This window comes from Gloeophyllum trabeum (assembly GCF_000344685.1).
Source record: "Gloeophyllum trabeum ATCC 11539 unplaced genomic scaffold GLOTRscaffold_00012, whole genome shotgun sequence".
NCBI lineage: Eukaryota > Fungi > Basidiomycota > Agaricomycetes > Gloeophyllales > Gloeophyllaceae > Gloeophyllum > Gloeophyllum trabeum.
Window position 1 is genome coordinate 847,823 of NW_006920421.1, and position 15,312 is coordinate 863,134.

General features: G+C 53.7%; 7 protein-coding genes across 7 annotated transcripts in view; 4 read left to right on the top strand and 3 right to left on the bottom strand.

The window, feature by feature from the left end:
* GLOTRDRAFT_46535 (glycoside hydrolase) overlaps nt 1–2,150 on the bottom strand; it is a gene marked incomplete at both ends in the record, with an annotated part of 3,289 nt that extends 1,139 nt beyond the window's left edge. The window contains 5 exons of the mRNA XM_007870490.1: nt 892–1,079; nt 1,129–1,383; nt 1,433–1,712; nt 1,764–1,823; nt 1,873–2,150. Coding sequence (XP_007868681.1) covers nt 892–1,079; nt 1,129–1,383; nt 1,433–1,712; nt 1,764–1,823; nt 1,873–2,150 — 1,061 coding nt within the window. The remainder of the gene's footprint in view (nt 1–891; nt 1,080–1,128; nt 1,384–1,432; nt 1,713–1,763; nt 1,824–1,872) is intronic.
* Nucleotides 2,151–3,345: 1,195 nt separating this feature from the next.
* On the top strand, nt 3,346–4,612 carry GLOTRDRAFT_112041 (NAD P-binding protein). The gene is made up of 4 exons (XM_007870743.1): nt 3,346–3,445; nt 3,500–3,612; nt 3,665–4,285; nt 4,340–4,612. The coding sequence occupies exons 1-4, from the start codon at nt 3,426–3,428 to the stop codon at nt 4,516–4,518; spliced, it is 933 nt and encodes a 310-aa protein (XP_007868934.1). The 5' UTR covers nt 3,346–3,425; the 3' UTR covers nt 4,519–4,612.
* Nucleotides 4,613–4,835: 223 nt separating this feature from the next.
* Nucleotides 4,836–6,783, top strand: GLOTRDRAFT_140321 (PLP-dependent transferase; the record flags this gene model as incomplete). The annotated part of the gene is made up of 7 exons (XM_007870744.1): nt 4,836–4,964; nt 5,025–5,063; nt 5,122–5,664; nt 5,721–5,784; nt 5,847–5,955; nt 6,010–6,308; nt 6,363–6,783. 7 exons carry the CDS (start codon nt 4,836–4,838, stop codon nt 6,638–6,640), a joined length of 1,461 nt encoding a protein of 486 aa, XP_007868935.1. The 3' UTR covers nt 6,641–6,783.
* GLOTRDRAFT_64356 (alpha/beta-hydrolase) lies at nt 6,639–7,984 on the bottom strand. Its single transcript, XM_007870745.1, has 7 exons — nt 7,835–7,984; nt 7,761–7,781; nt 7,618–7,704; nt 7,361–7,560; nt 7,191–7,304; nt 6,941–7,136; nt 6,639–6,888 (listed from the first exon to the last, which is right to left on the bottom strand). The coding sequence occupies exons 1-7, from the start codon at nt 7,952–7,954 to the stop codon at nt 6,760–6,762; spliced, it is 867 nt and encodes a 288-aa protein (XP_007868936.1). The 5' UTR covers nt 7,955–7,984; the 3' UTR covers nt 6,639–6,759.
* Nucleotides 7,985–8,670: 686 nt separating this feature from the next.
* On the top strand, nt 8,671–10,613 carry GLOTRDRAFT_140323 (acetyl-CoA synthetase-like protein; the record flags this gene model as incomplete). The annotated part of the gene is made up of 5 exons (XM_007870746.1): nt 8,671–9,234; nt 9,298–9,438; nt 9,492–9,821; nt 9,884–10,198; nt 10,260–10,613. The coding sequence occupies 5 exons, from the start codon at nt 8,671–8,673 to the stop codon at nt 10,611–10,613; spliced, it is 1,704 nt and encodes a 567-aa protein (XP_007868937.1).
* Nucleotides 10,614–11,453: 840 nt separating this feature from the next.
* GLOTRDRAFT_64362 (FAD/NAD P-binding domain-containing protein) lies at nt 11,454–12,905 on the bottom strand (the record flags this gene model as incomplete). Its single annotated transcript, XM_007870747.1, has 4 exons — nt 12,663–12,905; nt 12,514–12,603; nt 11,692–12,446; nt 11,454–11,631 (listed from the first exon to the last, which is right to left on the bottom strand). Coding segments are annotated over exons 1-4 (1,248 nt in total), but the record flags the coding sequence as incomplete, so codon positions are not given.
* A 1,128-nt stretch (nt 12,906–14,033) lies between these two features.
* GLOTRDRAFT_16390 (uncharacterized protein) lies at nt 14,034–15,259 on the top strand (the record flags this gene model as incomplete). Its single annotated transcript, XM_007870464.1, has 5 exons — nt 14,034–14,344; nt 14,405–14,560; nt 14,614–14,678; nt 14,727–14,974; nt 15,092–15,259. Coding segments are annotated over 5 exons (948 nt in total), but the record flags the coding sequence as incomplete, so codon positions are not given.
* Nucleotides 15,260–15,312: the final 53 nt, after the last annotated feature.

Consider the following 15,312-nt stretch of genomic DNA (forward strand, 5'->3'; position numbering starts at 1 on the left):
TTCCGACGTCCCTGGAACCCACTCCGACCCACTCCGACTATACGTGGTTTTCTGAATTGATGGTCTATCGATCTGCAAGCGGCTGGAATATTAGTGTACGATTCACCGGCGTCTCCGGTGCATCACCTGTGCCAAATTGAGACATGGTTTTTCTCGGAATCGTCTGCGCAGGTTAGGAACCTGCAAATTGGGGGGAGACGACGTAGCGGAAGATGAACGTTAGGTTGTGGCGGTGCATTGGCGACGGTGTTCTAGTGGACTATCACGATAAATTATCACAAATAGTATAGAAATTGCTAGTGATACATAATTACACAGTATAATGGTATGGAATGAGAACAAGACTAAGCAATCATAAGCGATACATAATATCCGGAACTGGCCTACGTCGAGTAAGCAACAAAAGCATTATAATTATAACTCGACGGCGTGGCGGTAAACGTATAACCGGACGGTTTCAAGGAAACAACAGATTTACCATTCCGCATAATGGAGCCTTGCATATATCCGCCTACAGTAAGGGGCATGTTGAGTTTTGACAGACCCGCAGGCACGGAAAATGTCTGGTTCTTCGCCGCAGATGTAGAAAGGGTAACGTTTGCGGCAGCTGTGGTGAACACAACGGCCCATAACTGGTCCTGATCCTGTCGGCGGATTAGATTTTGTACATGGCAATAACAGGGAAACATACCAGTTCGTAGTTGGTGGGCTTCCCAACGGAATCGGACGATGTAGCATTACGAGTGTGTGGGCGAGCCCAAAGGAAAATTTGGTCCTTAGTAATAGCAGGGTACGATCCGGTCTTGTACGCGGTCGCAAAGTATTGAGTCATGTAGAGCCAACCTGGTAAAGTTCAGATGGATTACTCTTGCAACGACTAACAAGACCGACTTGCCCTGGTGGTCAAAACCATTTACCCAAGCCTGACTATTGGGTTGAGCGCCCCCAATGGGGCCGATATAGTGCGACTCTCCGTAGTCATTCCAAGTGACAATCTGAACCAGGTCGACCTGATTTCTGATCGAGACAAGGTTTTGCCAGCGCGTAGGATACAAATGCCAATCGCCATCATAGACGAACTAATCAAAGCGTCAGGGAAACTTCTCTCTCAATGAAATGGTTGCTTACATTCTTGTTGTAAGTTTGAGGACTATAATGAGTAAAGAACCACGGGCTAACTGCGGCCATATACGCGCGACTCTTTCCATTGCTCGGCATCGCCTTGAGGTTGTTGACGTAGTTCGTGTCAATACTGGTGGAGCCGATGTAGCCCTTGAGAATGTTTTGCCCCGCGGTGCTCAGGTTGTTGAGACTGGTTCCAGCCGACGAGAGTTGGGAGTTTGCGACAGATGTTGTGAGAGAGATAGGCCATCCCGAGTTCCACTGCTGAGAAGTTAGTCACATGCGAAATATTATGCGAGCAGAAACATACGTTAAACTGTCCGTTGAACGAATTATTGTAATTCTTAAACGTCGCGGGATCGATGAAGAACGAGGGGACAAAGTAGACCGTATTATTCCCGTTGAGCATCTGCACGAACTGCGTCTGCCACCCAAGGGCAACGGAAGACTGGCCAAAAGTGCAAGATTCGCCGGCGAACGTGGATGCGAACACACCCCCGTTGTACTTCAGCTGGTTGGGATGATTGGCGTAAGTCGTTATGTAGTTGCGCAAGGCAGCAGCGTTTGCCGCCGTCGTGCAAGGTAAAACACTGAGGAAAGTCAATTTGGGAATATAGCATGTGACTATTTTTTCTATGCACCTCATGTCGAATGATATAAATAGCTTGAAACTAGGTCCAGCATTCTTCGCTGCCGTATAACTGAGGATTGTGAGGATAGCTAAGTGGCTGAGCAGACGAATCAACGTACGCGTCTGCGACTCGAGCAGATTGCCATGAATCTGGCCCGATGTTGAGTGCAAATCCATCGATACCGTGTGCAGACGCTAGAGCAATGTCGCTGGCCCAATTTGATACGGTGTACGGGTACGTGTTGCCGACGATATGGTGAGCCACGACGGATTTCGTCGTTGTCGTATTGCTCGGTGTCTGGCGTTTAAGTTTGGTGGCTGCGAAGTCGGAGGGAACAGACAGAGCACCGCCAAGGGTAAATAGAGCTGGTAAGCCGAGTGCGATCGTGAAGCGCATGTTGAAGAGCCAAGGGGATTATGTTGAATACTTTCCGCCCTTGCCAAGACGGCTTTATAGTCCACAGCACACCGCTTCCAGGGATGAGGAAAGTCGATGGCAGGATGTCTTGCTTTGCGATCGCTCCAGGGCGCAGTCCGTTTACCATCTTCCGCGAGCCTGGATTGCGAGACATGCGACATGATAGTGGAGAGCAGCGTACACTGAAGACGAAGCTCTGATCGAGAGGCAACGGTGACGGGGAACTGGACGGCGTTCTCTGGCGCGGTGGTCCCTACAGCAACCGTGTAGGCTGTCTGACAGGGCCGGGACGTCGTCCCTGTGCCAATAAGGGCTATCCGGTACGTGGGGGATCGTGAAGCCGGCCGGATGCGACAGTGTAATTCCGCGATGGAGGGGAAAAGCAACGTCCGGATAGCAATCGACCAATGGCAGAGGGCGCGGCTGAAATCGTAACAGTGATGTCCCTTCCGCGCGGATAGAATTCATGACGCGCTACGTGGCACAACCGAACACTGCAGGACTAGCATCGTCTGCAACTCAACAATAAGATCGACTGAGGCACCTATCCATGGTGGGGTCTAGGATGAAGGTTGCGCATGAATTTTAGCAAGTTCACCACGTGGACCTTGACTTTGTTCGGGTCTTCGCCACTGGCTGTATACGAGAGCAGCCTACACTCGAGCTTCGACTATCCGGCGAGAGCTATACCAATGCAGAGGTAAAGTTGAAGTACACTTATATGGCCCCAAAAGGTCGGTGTGATACGAGTCGTCATTGACACATTATTTTCGGACAGAAGTCGGAAGGCAAGAGGGTGCGAAGTTCGGGAGAATCGTGAGAAACTACGCGTGTCTTCCACGAGTTTGCCACGTTCAGTGACTGTGTGACGTCTCAAATTCGTCAGTGGCAGGCACACTGAAGGCCAACCTTTCGCCCTCTAGCTTGTGTTCTCGCCTTACTTTTGAGCATATTTTGCCCATATTCAGCGCGATATGTCTATTATTTGTGCTCAGGAGAGGGGGCGTGCGCGCGAAATCCACGCGCTTCCGGGGAGCCACGCTATACTGATTATACGCGTGTAACCCACCGAAACACCGACCGTGACATTGTCGGTCTCACCTGGGTCATGGAACCAGGGAATCTTGGTGGATGTGGGATGGTGACCGTAATATAAGTAGCCTCGAGGTACTCAGGTTTCTGTAACGCAATTCCCCTCAGCGACATTTACCCCCACCGGCCTAGACGCGGGCAATCAGACCATACTAAAGCGAGATGAAGGTCTTGGTGCTAGGGTGAGTGTCTTGGTTCGTCCCAGATCTGTTGAATACATGTTCATGGTACTATAGTGCTTCTGGCTTCATTGGATTGCCCGTTGCGCAGGCTCTTGTTCGCGCCGGACATTCTGTCTACGGTGTTACCAGATCCGCTATGAAAGCTAAGCAGCTCGCTGCCGAAGAAAGTACGTTGTCCCAAACAGCCTTCTTTTGGAATCCTGCTGAAGTACGCTACAGTTATCCCCATTGTCGCTGAGGTGTCGAAGCCTGATACATGGGTCAATCACGTTGCGAACATGGATGTCGTAGTCGACGCTGTTGGAGGAATGGAAATCAAGACGCTCTCAAATGCCATGCTGTCTGCTGTTAGCCAGGCTGCGAAGGCGCACCGTCCGTCCGTTGCCCCCAAATTGTCCTACATATACTCTTCAGGCACCTGGGTGCACGGCGACAGTCGCTCTGAGGTTGTCACCGACACCACCCCCACCACAAAGCCGATGCCCCTCGTCGCATGGCGAGTTGAGCAGGAGAACCGCGTCATCAGCGACCCGAACGTGAATGGCATCGTCATCCGCCCTGCCCTGCTCTACGGCCGATCCGGGTCTCTTCTGGCTCCTCTCTTTAAGGGTGCCGCCGAGGGCAAAGTTGCCTGGCCTGGTACCCCTGGCGGCCGGTATGCCTTGATCCACTGTGACGATCTTGCAGACCTGTACGTCCGGGTTGCTGAGAACTCGCAACTTGTCGGGGGTAAGATCTTCGATGCTGCTAATGACTTCACGGAGAGCCAGGAGGACGTGCTGAACAAGTTGGTCGAGGTGAGCGGCGCGAAGGGACCTGAATGGCTTCCTGCCGACAACCGTAAGTCCCTGGTCTACCGCCCCATGGAATGATAATCTCATGTTTCATCATCAGCATACTACCAAGCACTGTCTAGCACGGCACTACTCCGTCCCTACCTTGCACGGGCTCTTCTGGGCTGGCAGCCAAGGAAGCCCGGCCTCGTAGACGGCATGGCCACTTACTTCGCTGCCTGGAAGGCGACCTCTGATACCAACGAGTCCACTGGCAGAAGCTTCACGGAGCACAAGTGATTTGTGAATATACCCCTCAAGTTTATATGCCATAGGCATTTGTAACCGAGCATCTGTATGTACGTAAAACGCAATGCATAGTATGTCTTAGCACGGAATCGTCGTAGTGGGGAAGCATACGCTGATAATCAATGTCGGCGAATACTACTATGCAGTAGGTAGAAACTCAGTAGGTAAACAGGATGATGCAAATCGACTGTGCCGCCGGCCCATGGGTTTGATACTAATAGCAGTGTCAACACAGCGTCGCGTTTTTAAAGTCTTCTATCGGACGTTTTGTGCCTCGCCCTCCACCATAGACAGCGAGTGGTAACGCCATGGCTCTTTCGTATCGCGGCGACCAGCGCGCGAAGTTTGTTTCCCCCGGAGGTCCAATGCATGCTTTCTTCCGTGGAATTCGCGACGAGTGGAGGCCCGACTATCCGGAAGGAACCATCCAACTAGATGTATGCACATTCCATCCTCAATATTAGATGTCTAGAGTACTCAGCTTGGGAATCATTCAGGGATCAGAAAATACCCTGATGTGGCGAGAACTTAGTGATGTAAGCACTTTGTAGTTATCAGCCGAAACTGAATGTGCTGCTCATGATGTGATAGTAGTTTCTTGCAGATTTAGCGGGCAGAGAAGTTATGAATTGGCCCGGCACAAAGGGTGCTCAGCTTCCATCATGTTCAGAGGCGCTCCTCTCGTGTTCTGCAGCACTGTTCAACGAATGCTTCAAACCTAACAAGCCGCTCACCCCCGAGCAGGTCGTCGGAGGCGCGGGCTGTACTCTCCTCCTTGAACAGGTCGTTCGCGTCATCACAGACCCAGGAGATGTAGTGCTCGTTCCTGTCCCATTTTGGTTCATGTTCGCAACAATTATTGGAAAGGCGGACGTCAAGCTGTCTCCTCTCCCTGCCTCCGCAAATCAATCTGCCGAGCAGGCAGGCAGTTTTATCCCGGCTGATGCCGCTATCAAAGAGATAGAGTCTCTCATGGTGTGGTCGGAGTCTACCGAACTAGCATGGCAGCGACATATAGACGAGCTGTTGAGACAACAGAAACGCCCCAGAGCACTTCTGCTCACTAACCCGCAGAACCCACTCGGACAGTGTTATTCCCGGGACTATCTTTGCCGGCTTGCTGATTTCTGCGAAAGGGTGAGTTTCCTCCGTCTTCTTGCCACCCTGCTAATGACAAGGTATGATGCACTCAGAACGAACTCTTCCTCCTCTCTGACGAGGTGTTCGCACTATCGGTACACCCCGATACCTGTGTTCGTGAGTCCTATCCCCTTGCCATGGCACACTCATTTCGTGCGGCCGGACTCACGTTACCCCAGCTTTCACGTCAGTACTGTCCCTGGTCCCCGGTACTGACACGATCCTCAAACCGGAGCGCGTCGTGGTATTATGGAGCGTGTCGAAAGATTTTTGCCTCAGTCAGGCCAGGTCAGCTCACTGTGCTGCTCGGTGTCCGCGGAAAGCTGACCATATACGGATCAGGGTGGCGTTCGCGGTGATACCCGCCAACGAAGCCCTGAAAGATGCTTTGACGTCCTTCTCGATGTCCTTCCGTATATCATCATTAGCCGACGCCTTCTTCGTTGCTTTCCTCTCCCCACAAAGCCTTCTAGATTCACGGTTCCGTGACATTGTGGGCTCCGGGGAAGGCACACTGGGTGGTCTGGGCCACATACCTCGATGGTTTGTGGATGAAAATAGTTTACGACTGGAAGACGCAAAAAGGCGTCTCGAGGCGCGGTGCAAGCGGCATGGCATTGCATGGCTTCAAGCCGATGCTGGTGAGTATTTGAATGCAATCCTCTCTGGTGCTTATCCCTTACCTGTGCACGCAGGCCATTTCCTGATGCTCTACTTCGGCGAATTTCTCATGCGAGTCCTACCCGAGAACAAGTTTGTGGCCGAAGACGGGTGTGCCTTGGAGAAAAGGTTGTCCGCTCATTTTCTGAAGCACGGAGTCGCACTGCGGCCTGGGTCCCCCGACAACGTCCCGAGACCCGGGTGGTTCCGCGTCACTTTCTCCAGAAGCACCGAGTATATGCAGGAGGCTTTTGGCCGGTTGGAGACTGCGCTCCACGTGGATAATATTCTAGAGACATTCCGGCGCGACTAAAGGGGAACCTGGCTTGTGTTGATGCATATATGGTACATGATATCTCCCTGCTACATCAGAACTCTGAATGAATACTGATTGCAATAGTCCCAAGCTGCGTAGTACGTAGTCCATGATCCTCATGCCTGAGCCACCTTCGCAGCCCACTGCAACAGGGCGGTATTGAATTCCTTTGGCTTCTCCAGGAACGATGCATGGCCGGCGTCGTCGATGAGACTGACCGTGAGCAGGGACGGCTCCCATTTGGTCTGGGCCGACGAGTGAGTGGTCATAAGAAGCGAGTTCTTAGACATGACTGACCTTAATGTAATCGATGTAGTCAAGACTGTTCATCCCGTCTTGCTTACCGAAGATCACGAGTTTCGGGACAGCCTTGGAAGCGCCTTCCATGTACGGACCCCAGTTCTTCTTGCGCTTGAAGATCCACTGCCGCGTGGCCGTTGCAGTCTCGGTGAGCATACCACGAAGCTTGAGTTGCCATTCACGAGGCAGCGGCCTGAAACAGTGTCAGAGCGTCTGGATCATATAGGATACACCGGGAGGGACTCACTGATAGGTCAAAGCACGGATGAAGAGGCCATACGCCTGATGCATCTTCGTCGCATCCCCGTTGTCGGTAAAACCGGGATATGGTCCGCCGGTGAAGAACTTGTGTACATCAGGCCTGAAGGAGGGCTCAGCTTCCAGCATGTGCTTGTTTGGGGACCCTCTGGTGCTTACGGTGGTCCAGTCAATCCGTCCACCACCACGATCCCCTTCACATTGTCGAACCCGTGCACGCTCACATAGTCTCCGGGGATCAGTGCGCCGTATGACCACCCGACAAAGATGGGCTTGGTGACGGAGAAGCCCTCCAAGACCGCTGCGACATCACTGCCCTGCTTGTCGTTGTCGAAAGGGCTTTCGGACTCGACGTCGGGCTGTGTGGGACTGTAAGCACAGCTGTTTCACTGGCGGAGATACAAGGTAGGTCTCACTGTTTCGCTGAGGCCGTGACCTCTGAGGTCGAATCTGATTTGGTAGAAATGCTTCAACAGCTCTTCGTCGAAAAACTGGTAGTCCCACTACATTTCACCAAGTTCCTGAGTGAGCTACATGCAGTAAGGAGGATCACTCGTACCACTCCGGACGACGTGGAATTCTGTTCAGACGCATCTTAAGCCCAGGCGATGGTTGTGTAACGGATAGACTCACTCCGTGGATATAGACGATGGCTTGCTTGCTGGGATCTCCTATGGCTTCCGCGTAGATCTTGATCCCGTCGGCCTTTGAAGTGACCGTCTTGGTGGTGACTGAGTGCGCAGATGAGGCCATTGTGGGTGTCCTGGGGCGACTGCGGAGGGGGCGAAGGAGTTTGAACATTTAGAACGACCTCTGGCGCCTGTTCATAGTCCATGACAAGGGCGGTCATTTGGATCTGTTTGTCGCACTCGAAGCTATGGCCTGCTCGGAGATCAATTCATTGATCATGATCAGCTTCTCTCTGGCACAGGTTTCTGCAGATAAGGGATGTCTGCGGCGATTAGAGCGCCCTGATCATCAGTCCGAGAACAAGGCCCGGTTTCCGATATGAGCGCGATCGGTCCGACACGAAATTGAGACTGGAAAGTCTGGAATTTCAAACCGATACCTCCACGGGCGATGATGGCAGTGCCTTTGACTGCCCTAGGCTATTTTCAGCATTGAATGCATCCAGTGATCTCTTTCCCTCAACTGTTGGCACATGCGTTCTCTGACGGACCTGCTATCTTGCACTTGTGGGCCCTATCGTTCTGCATTCGCAGAGACGGGCGCCGAGGCGATCATGGGCGCCCAGTCATGACCATGCTCCAGGTGATACAGTACCTCCGGTTTCGGATGGAGATGACAGTGATTTCAGTGTAACCCCAGTGCGTTACAGCTTATTCGTTATTCCAGTTATTTCATCAGGATTTACCTCCAAGGTGTAGCCAAGGATAGCTTTGCCTGATAGTCGCCCTTCTTTAACTGCACCAGCTTTTCACGATCCCAACTAGCAATCACTTCAGGCGATGACTGTCGATCCCGAACGTCCCATTACGCTGGACTCTGTCCTTGCCTCTCGCGCGCATTCGGAGCCTAACCAACGCTTTTTGCTGCGTCCCGAGCGCGATAGCATAGACACGGACGCGCAACCTATTACATACGGTATTTTCGACGGTCATGTCAGTCGCCTTGCCCGGAAATGGACTTTGGACGAGCAAGCCTCAGTCATCCGCCCGCGAGCCGTCGTGGGCGTGTTCTTCCCATCCGGATACACTCTGGCTGCGGTTATGTTCGCGCTATTGCGTTTGGGGGCTGTGCCATTCTGCATCTCCATCCGCAACTCGGACGAAGCTGTTCGTCATTTGGTGAAGGTCGGCAATGTCTCTGCAATCGTAGCAGCCAAGGAGAACGGATTATATGAGAGGATATGGACCACGTTACAGTGTAGCGGCGATTCTGGAATTCCAATTTTCGCAGTCGAGAAGAACGAACTGCAAGACCCGCCTTCAGATGTCGAGAAGGCAGAGAATCCCTTTCCCTCCCTGCCCTTTGGCACTATCTCGGGAGATGACACTGCGATTATGCAACACGTCAGTTTCTAAGATACAATGTAAGACAGTCCGGTCGATGAACTAATGGACTTTGTTTTGTAGACGTCAGGCTCCACCGCCTTTCCCAAGCCCGTCCCCCTGTCTAATAGGCTACTCCTGCGTTCTTTGCAAGGCGGTACCTGGTGGGTCGACAACCTTCACACTCGCGGAGATGTCGCAGTGGGGCAACCGCCCATCTTCCATGTATGTCATTGGTCCGTGATACGTCAGGAACTCACGCCAATCATGGTACAAAGATGTTTGGCCTCATCGGCGGACTGCTGAACGCCCTCTACAGAGGGCATACCTTCGCTATCCCGCCTCTGCCAGCTGATGATAACAACGGCTTGTTCCCTGGTGCGCAGACTTTACGGAAGTACGCGCTGCGCGTCGGAGCGACCGAATTCTTTGGCGTGTCCAGCTCGGTCGTGGGACTAGCCCGAAGTGAAGGTGGCATTGATTTACTCAAAACACTTAAGCGAGTCCTTGTGGCAGGCGCCCCCATGCCCCGTGAGAACGGTGATTGGATCGTCAATCAGGGAGTACACCTTGTTGAAGGCGTTGGGAGTACCGAAGGCGGCTCCCTTGTGAGTGCCGTGATTCTTAGATTCATGGAGTGCCCCCTTCTGATTAACTGTGTTGTGCCTAGCTTCACTCGAATCGACCTCGCGGCGACCCCAACTGGCAGGCTATGCGAGTCTGTTGGAACGTTGACCATCATTTTGAGCCATTCGGACATCCCTCCTCAGGTGTCTATGAACTGATCTTACATTCGTCGGAACTGTCCGGCAAGTTTCCTGGGTCGGACCCGGAGACAGGTCATTTAAGCACGCATGACTTGTTCCAAGAATATCCGGAACCTGGATCCAACACATGGCGACACTGCGGACGTAGCGACGACGTGCTCCTGCTGAGCTCCGGACAAAATTGGAATCCACGTCCAATGGAATTGCAGATTGAAGCGGTGAGTACCATCACAGTATGAAAATGCCACAAAGGGGATTATTGATGTCATGGGCATATAGTCGCCGATCATTCAACACGCCGTTATCTTTGGTCATGCCCGACCATTCCTAGGCGTGCTGATTGCACCCCGCGTGTCCGGCTCATTTGTCGAGCTGGATAACGGACTGAGAGAGCAAATCTGGAGTGCCGTGCAGGTAGCAAATGCCGTTGCCCCGCGAAACGCTCGTATCGCTCGCACGTGTGTCATCGTCCTGACACCGAAGGGAGTCGTTCCTCTCGATGATTCACCTTCTACGGAAGAGCAGCAAGTAGTGAAAACGATACCACTGGCTGATAAAGGCACGCCCCTACGACCGAAGACGTATGCACTCTTCAAAGAAGAGATCGACCGAGTGTATGATGGAGTATTTTGATAAGTACCTTGATTGATCATGATTTGGTTCATTCTGTTCTGCGGAATAGAATCTCTGCTGTATAGTATCAGTGTACCTTCGCATCACTGCGTGATTGCTCGGTTCCTACAATCTAACGAAATGAGGCGCTAGCTCACGAATGCGTCTATCGAATGACCGGCACGCGCGAGCCTGCGTTCTGCGATTGTTCCCGTCCTAGTATGTTTCATACAGTCAGAATGTATGAATGAGACAGATACGGTGTAATGTACATCCATGTCATGAGCGAGTTGCGACTCATGTCCATACGTTTGCAATTTATCACGAGCTATGCATTCAGCTGAATGACGGAAGCATCTGGGATGGCAGTCAACAGTCAGATTCAATGATGTTTGTATGAAAAGTCCAATAAACTACAAACAAGTAATACATGGTATCAACCGTCCAAGAACGACACAAGGGATTGGGAGGAGTAACTAGCCTCTATTGAAAAAAATCTAACTACATGAATAAGCCATCTCAATGTCAAGGTTAACAAGCAACCGAGACAGGCAGAGAACCGATGTCACGAAGTCCAACATTCCCTCGCTGGAGGTGTGCGACCATCCCCAGCACCTCCTCCTTCTCAAAGTTGCTCGACGGGTCGTACAACTGCAGCGGCTTCCGCGCGTTGATGCTGCGCAGCGCCTTCTCCGTCGCCTCGTCCGCACCCGTGTCGCTGACGAGCTTCGCGATCTGGTCCGGGCCGAGTACCTCGCCCTCGCGCTCGAGCAGGTGCGCGGGGATGTACCCGCTCTCCTTCGCCGACATGATCTCAGCGGTAGAGGTCGTGAGCACGCTCGCGATGAAGTCCATCGTCCTGCTTAGCGTCTCCTCCGTCGCCGCGCGCGTCTGCGACGCCGCGACATCACCCGTGCCTTGGATGACGGGCCGCAAGATGTCGAACGCCGCATTGAAGTTGCCCGTGTCGACGTCGCAGAGGACGTCCATATCCTGGTAGCGCAGCTGCTTGTAAGCAGAGAGCACGACCAGGAGGAACCTGCGTGCGCCATGTCAGCACTATTACGAAATAACATTAATCCGTGATGATCGGGCATACCTCGTGTAAGCCAATGAGACTTTCTTATCGTGGTACGCCGCGGCTCTCTGCTCGGGCACGTCCCCGCGCAGCGACGCTAGCACCGATATGGCGGCCGACAACCCACCATTGAAGGCGAGATGAACACCAGACGAGAAGAACGGGTCGATAAACGACGCCGCGTCTCCCGCAAGGCGCCAGCCCTCGCCGGCATACGAAGTCGCGGAGTACGAATAATCCGACGCGCTCTGCACATCCCCTTGGAGCTGTGAGTCCTTCAACAGGTCGCAAACACCAGGTGCGCGTTCTAGCGAACGAAGGTAATGCTGGCGCACGCTGCCGTGCTCTTTCCGCAACCGGATGTTGTCGGTTTCGTGCATGACGACACCGACGGACACCTTGTCAGCGAGGGGGATATACCATACCCATCCCGGCGACCCGTTGATGAGGCCCTCGAGAAATATGGCGCCCTCCCGGGTGGTACCCTGGCCGTAGACGCCGCGCTTGCCGGTCCAGTACCCCCACGTCGCGACGTTCCGGAGCGTGGCGTTGTGGTGCCGGTTCTTGAGGTACTTGCTCGAGAGGACGCCCTGTCGGCCGCTGCAGTCAATTAGGTAGTTGAAGGAGATGGTGCCTGTCTCATCCCCGCGTTTCCATTGCGCGGAGACGGGACGCCCGTCGGTGAAGGCTACGCTCTCGATGCGGGTTTGTTGGAAAACCTTGGCGCCTTTCTCAGCTGCGTGGTTGAGGAGGATTTCATCGAACTCTGAGCGGGTCTGCGTTTCAGATAAGTTGTAGTCAGTACAAGCGTGCTAGCCAGGTGGTGGAGACACTAGTGCTTACTACGTTCCAAGCGCCGTTTTTCGGATTGACGGCAATGAAGTCCGTATAAGCTTCAGGCCTATCAGGGCGGAATTTAATAGCGGATCCAGGCTAGCGGGAGCAAGTAATTATTAGTCCAAGTCACGTTGAACAAATATATATATCGGCACCTTCGGGTGGAAACCGTGGGCGTCGATTTTCTCGACAGCATCAACAAGGCTCAAGAATGCCTTTACGGAGGCAAGCAGACTCTCGCCAATGTGGTACCGAGGGAACTGTGTCGCCTCGCAGCAGACCACATCGATACCTTCCTGCGCGAGGATAGCGGAAGCATAGGCTCCTGCTGGACCTCCGCCAATGACAAGTACGGTAGCGTTGAAAGGAAGATCAGACATTGCAGGCGACGAGCACGCAAGAATTGTGGCAATTCGGACTTAGGGTCATTGGCTACTTAAGTTTCATCTGGTTTGTGGCCCATCGGGGACATTTCGCTAGTGCTGTGCAAGGTGCATCTCTGGGCGGGCCTAGCGCCCCCACTGGCCTGAACATCATGCCGATTCCTCCATAGAAGTGAAATTGCACGAGTGCGGCGTCCGGCGTGCCTTAGCACCACTCCGCATTTTGACTATACAATGATAATCAGTGTTTCATCAACAGCGTGGTATGGATAAAAAGCAGGACCGTTTCTTACTGTACGATTCCCGAGTCTGTTCGGCGAACGTGTTAGGCCGTCGGTCCCGAGTGAATATTTGGCACTGTAGAAAGAGTGATGATGATCAAACACGTCCCGAGTCGATCCGGGCGCAAAAGAGGGCAGTCGCTATGGAAGGACTGATACGGTATCGCGACTCGATAGCATGTCTGCGCCCCCCGAGGTAACCGAGAGCGACGCACGTGGCCTCGGACATGGAGAAGATGTGCAGAGCGGAGCCCAGTTTGGTTAATCTATTTCCTGACGCAAACTGCCCAATAATGTTCGTGTCTACGTACCCAACTCTACCCTAGTCTACCGCATCGCCGGTGCTCGTGACTGCGCTGACTGGAGCTAATCAAGAGATCAGATCATAGCTACTTAGTCCCGACTCTTGTCCGGCTCGCCCGGCTTCATGAGAGTCCTTTTGCTGCCTTGGGTGCGTATCCAATCCACTGACAATCATCCTTTGATAGAGTTCGTCTGCATCATGGTTCATTGTATTGTACCTTTTGCTGACCTCCGGACACGCCAGAGCCAAGTACTTACCTTGATATGACCGCTTGCAATATTGATAAGCCCGCACACGCACCGCGTTTTCCCTCGGCACTAGATCGCACAGCATCATAGTCCGTTGACAAATGTTTGGAATGTCTATGGCATCGCGATAGATCTATGTGCATCACCTGGCAGGACACCGTACATCAAAGTTGGCGCCAGACAGACATCGGTGTTATGTTTGCTGCATAGACTTAAAGTCATCCTGCCGCGCCCGGTGGGGTGCAGGCAGACCCGTCTCTCCCTGCTACCCCCCGAACCTCGAGGATTCACGTCGGCAGAAGTCATGGCTCCCGCCCCACCCACCCCCCAGCAGCGCCTTGACTTCGACTACATCGCGCTTACCGCGGTAGTACTCGTCAGCTGGGAGATCGCACTTCACCTCTGGCAGGACTTCAACTACTTGCGGACACCCCGGTGGTACAGGCGTCCAGTCATTTGGGCCTATTTCATCCAGCGATACGGCGCATTTGCGGTAGTCATCGCTGAAACCCTCATACGCATTGGCCACCCCAAGTCATGTCACGCCGCCGGCCTGGTTGCGCTGACCGTTGGGGGAGTCGGCGTATTGCCGTCCGTCTCCTTGATTTACTTCTATCGAGTGTAAGTCTCCGCGCTTCTCGTATACCGAAGGAGGAATCCTGACGACGCCATTTAATCCAGGCTGGCGATTTGGAATAAGAACAAGACTGTCACTTACACACTTGCGTTCCTGTGGATAGTACTGTTTGGCACGTCGCTCACCGCACCGTTTGCCCAAAGCGCGGGCAACCTCCCTACCGGAGGCTGCACGATAACCCGGAGCGAGAAATACACGCCGTAAGGAATTTCTGGTGCCATGACCACAGCAAGCCGCTGACGCCCCCTCACAGTGCCTCCTTCATTGCAAACGCCGTGTACGACGCGGTCGTCTTCATCTTCACCATCATGAAACTGCGTAAGTGCCGCCAAGCACACACCATTCGCCAGCTAACATGACCCGCAGTCGCCAACCGCCGCCAATACAGCCAATTCCGTTCGCCCATGCAGACCCTCCTCCTGCGCGACGGTGTTCTCTACTTCTTCATCTCCGTCGTTGTCGGCATCATCGACATCGTCTTCCTCGAAGCCGTCCCGAACCCCGCCATCGCGTCGAGCGTCATACCCATGCACATTGCGCTCACGTCCATCATGACCACGCGCCTCGTGAACAACGTCTTCGTCATCGCCACGCAGCCGACGAGCACGGGATATGTTGGCTCGCGCACGCAGGTGGGCAGCGGTGTCGGCTCCAGCGCCGGCGTGCAGAGCGCGCTCAAGGTGCCCAGCACGCCGCCCAAGGCACGCTTCGGCAGCCAGACGACGATCGAGGAGCACCCGCCGACGTCGTTCTTGCACATCGTCAGCGTGGGCAGCGGCGTCGGCACGGAGTCGTACCAGCTGAACGACGGCGACGACGACACGAAGGTCGCGAACGACGATCTCGAGAGGGGTTACCGGCCGCCGCGCAATCAGACCTATGCGGTGCCCATGCAGGTGCGGGTGACGCAGGAGACGGAGCAGGCGCCGCCTGAGATATCCATGCCCCGGGC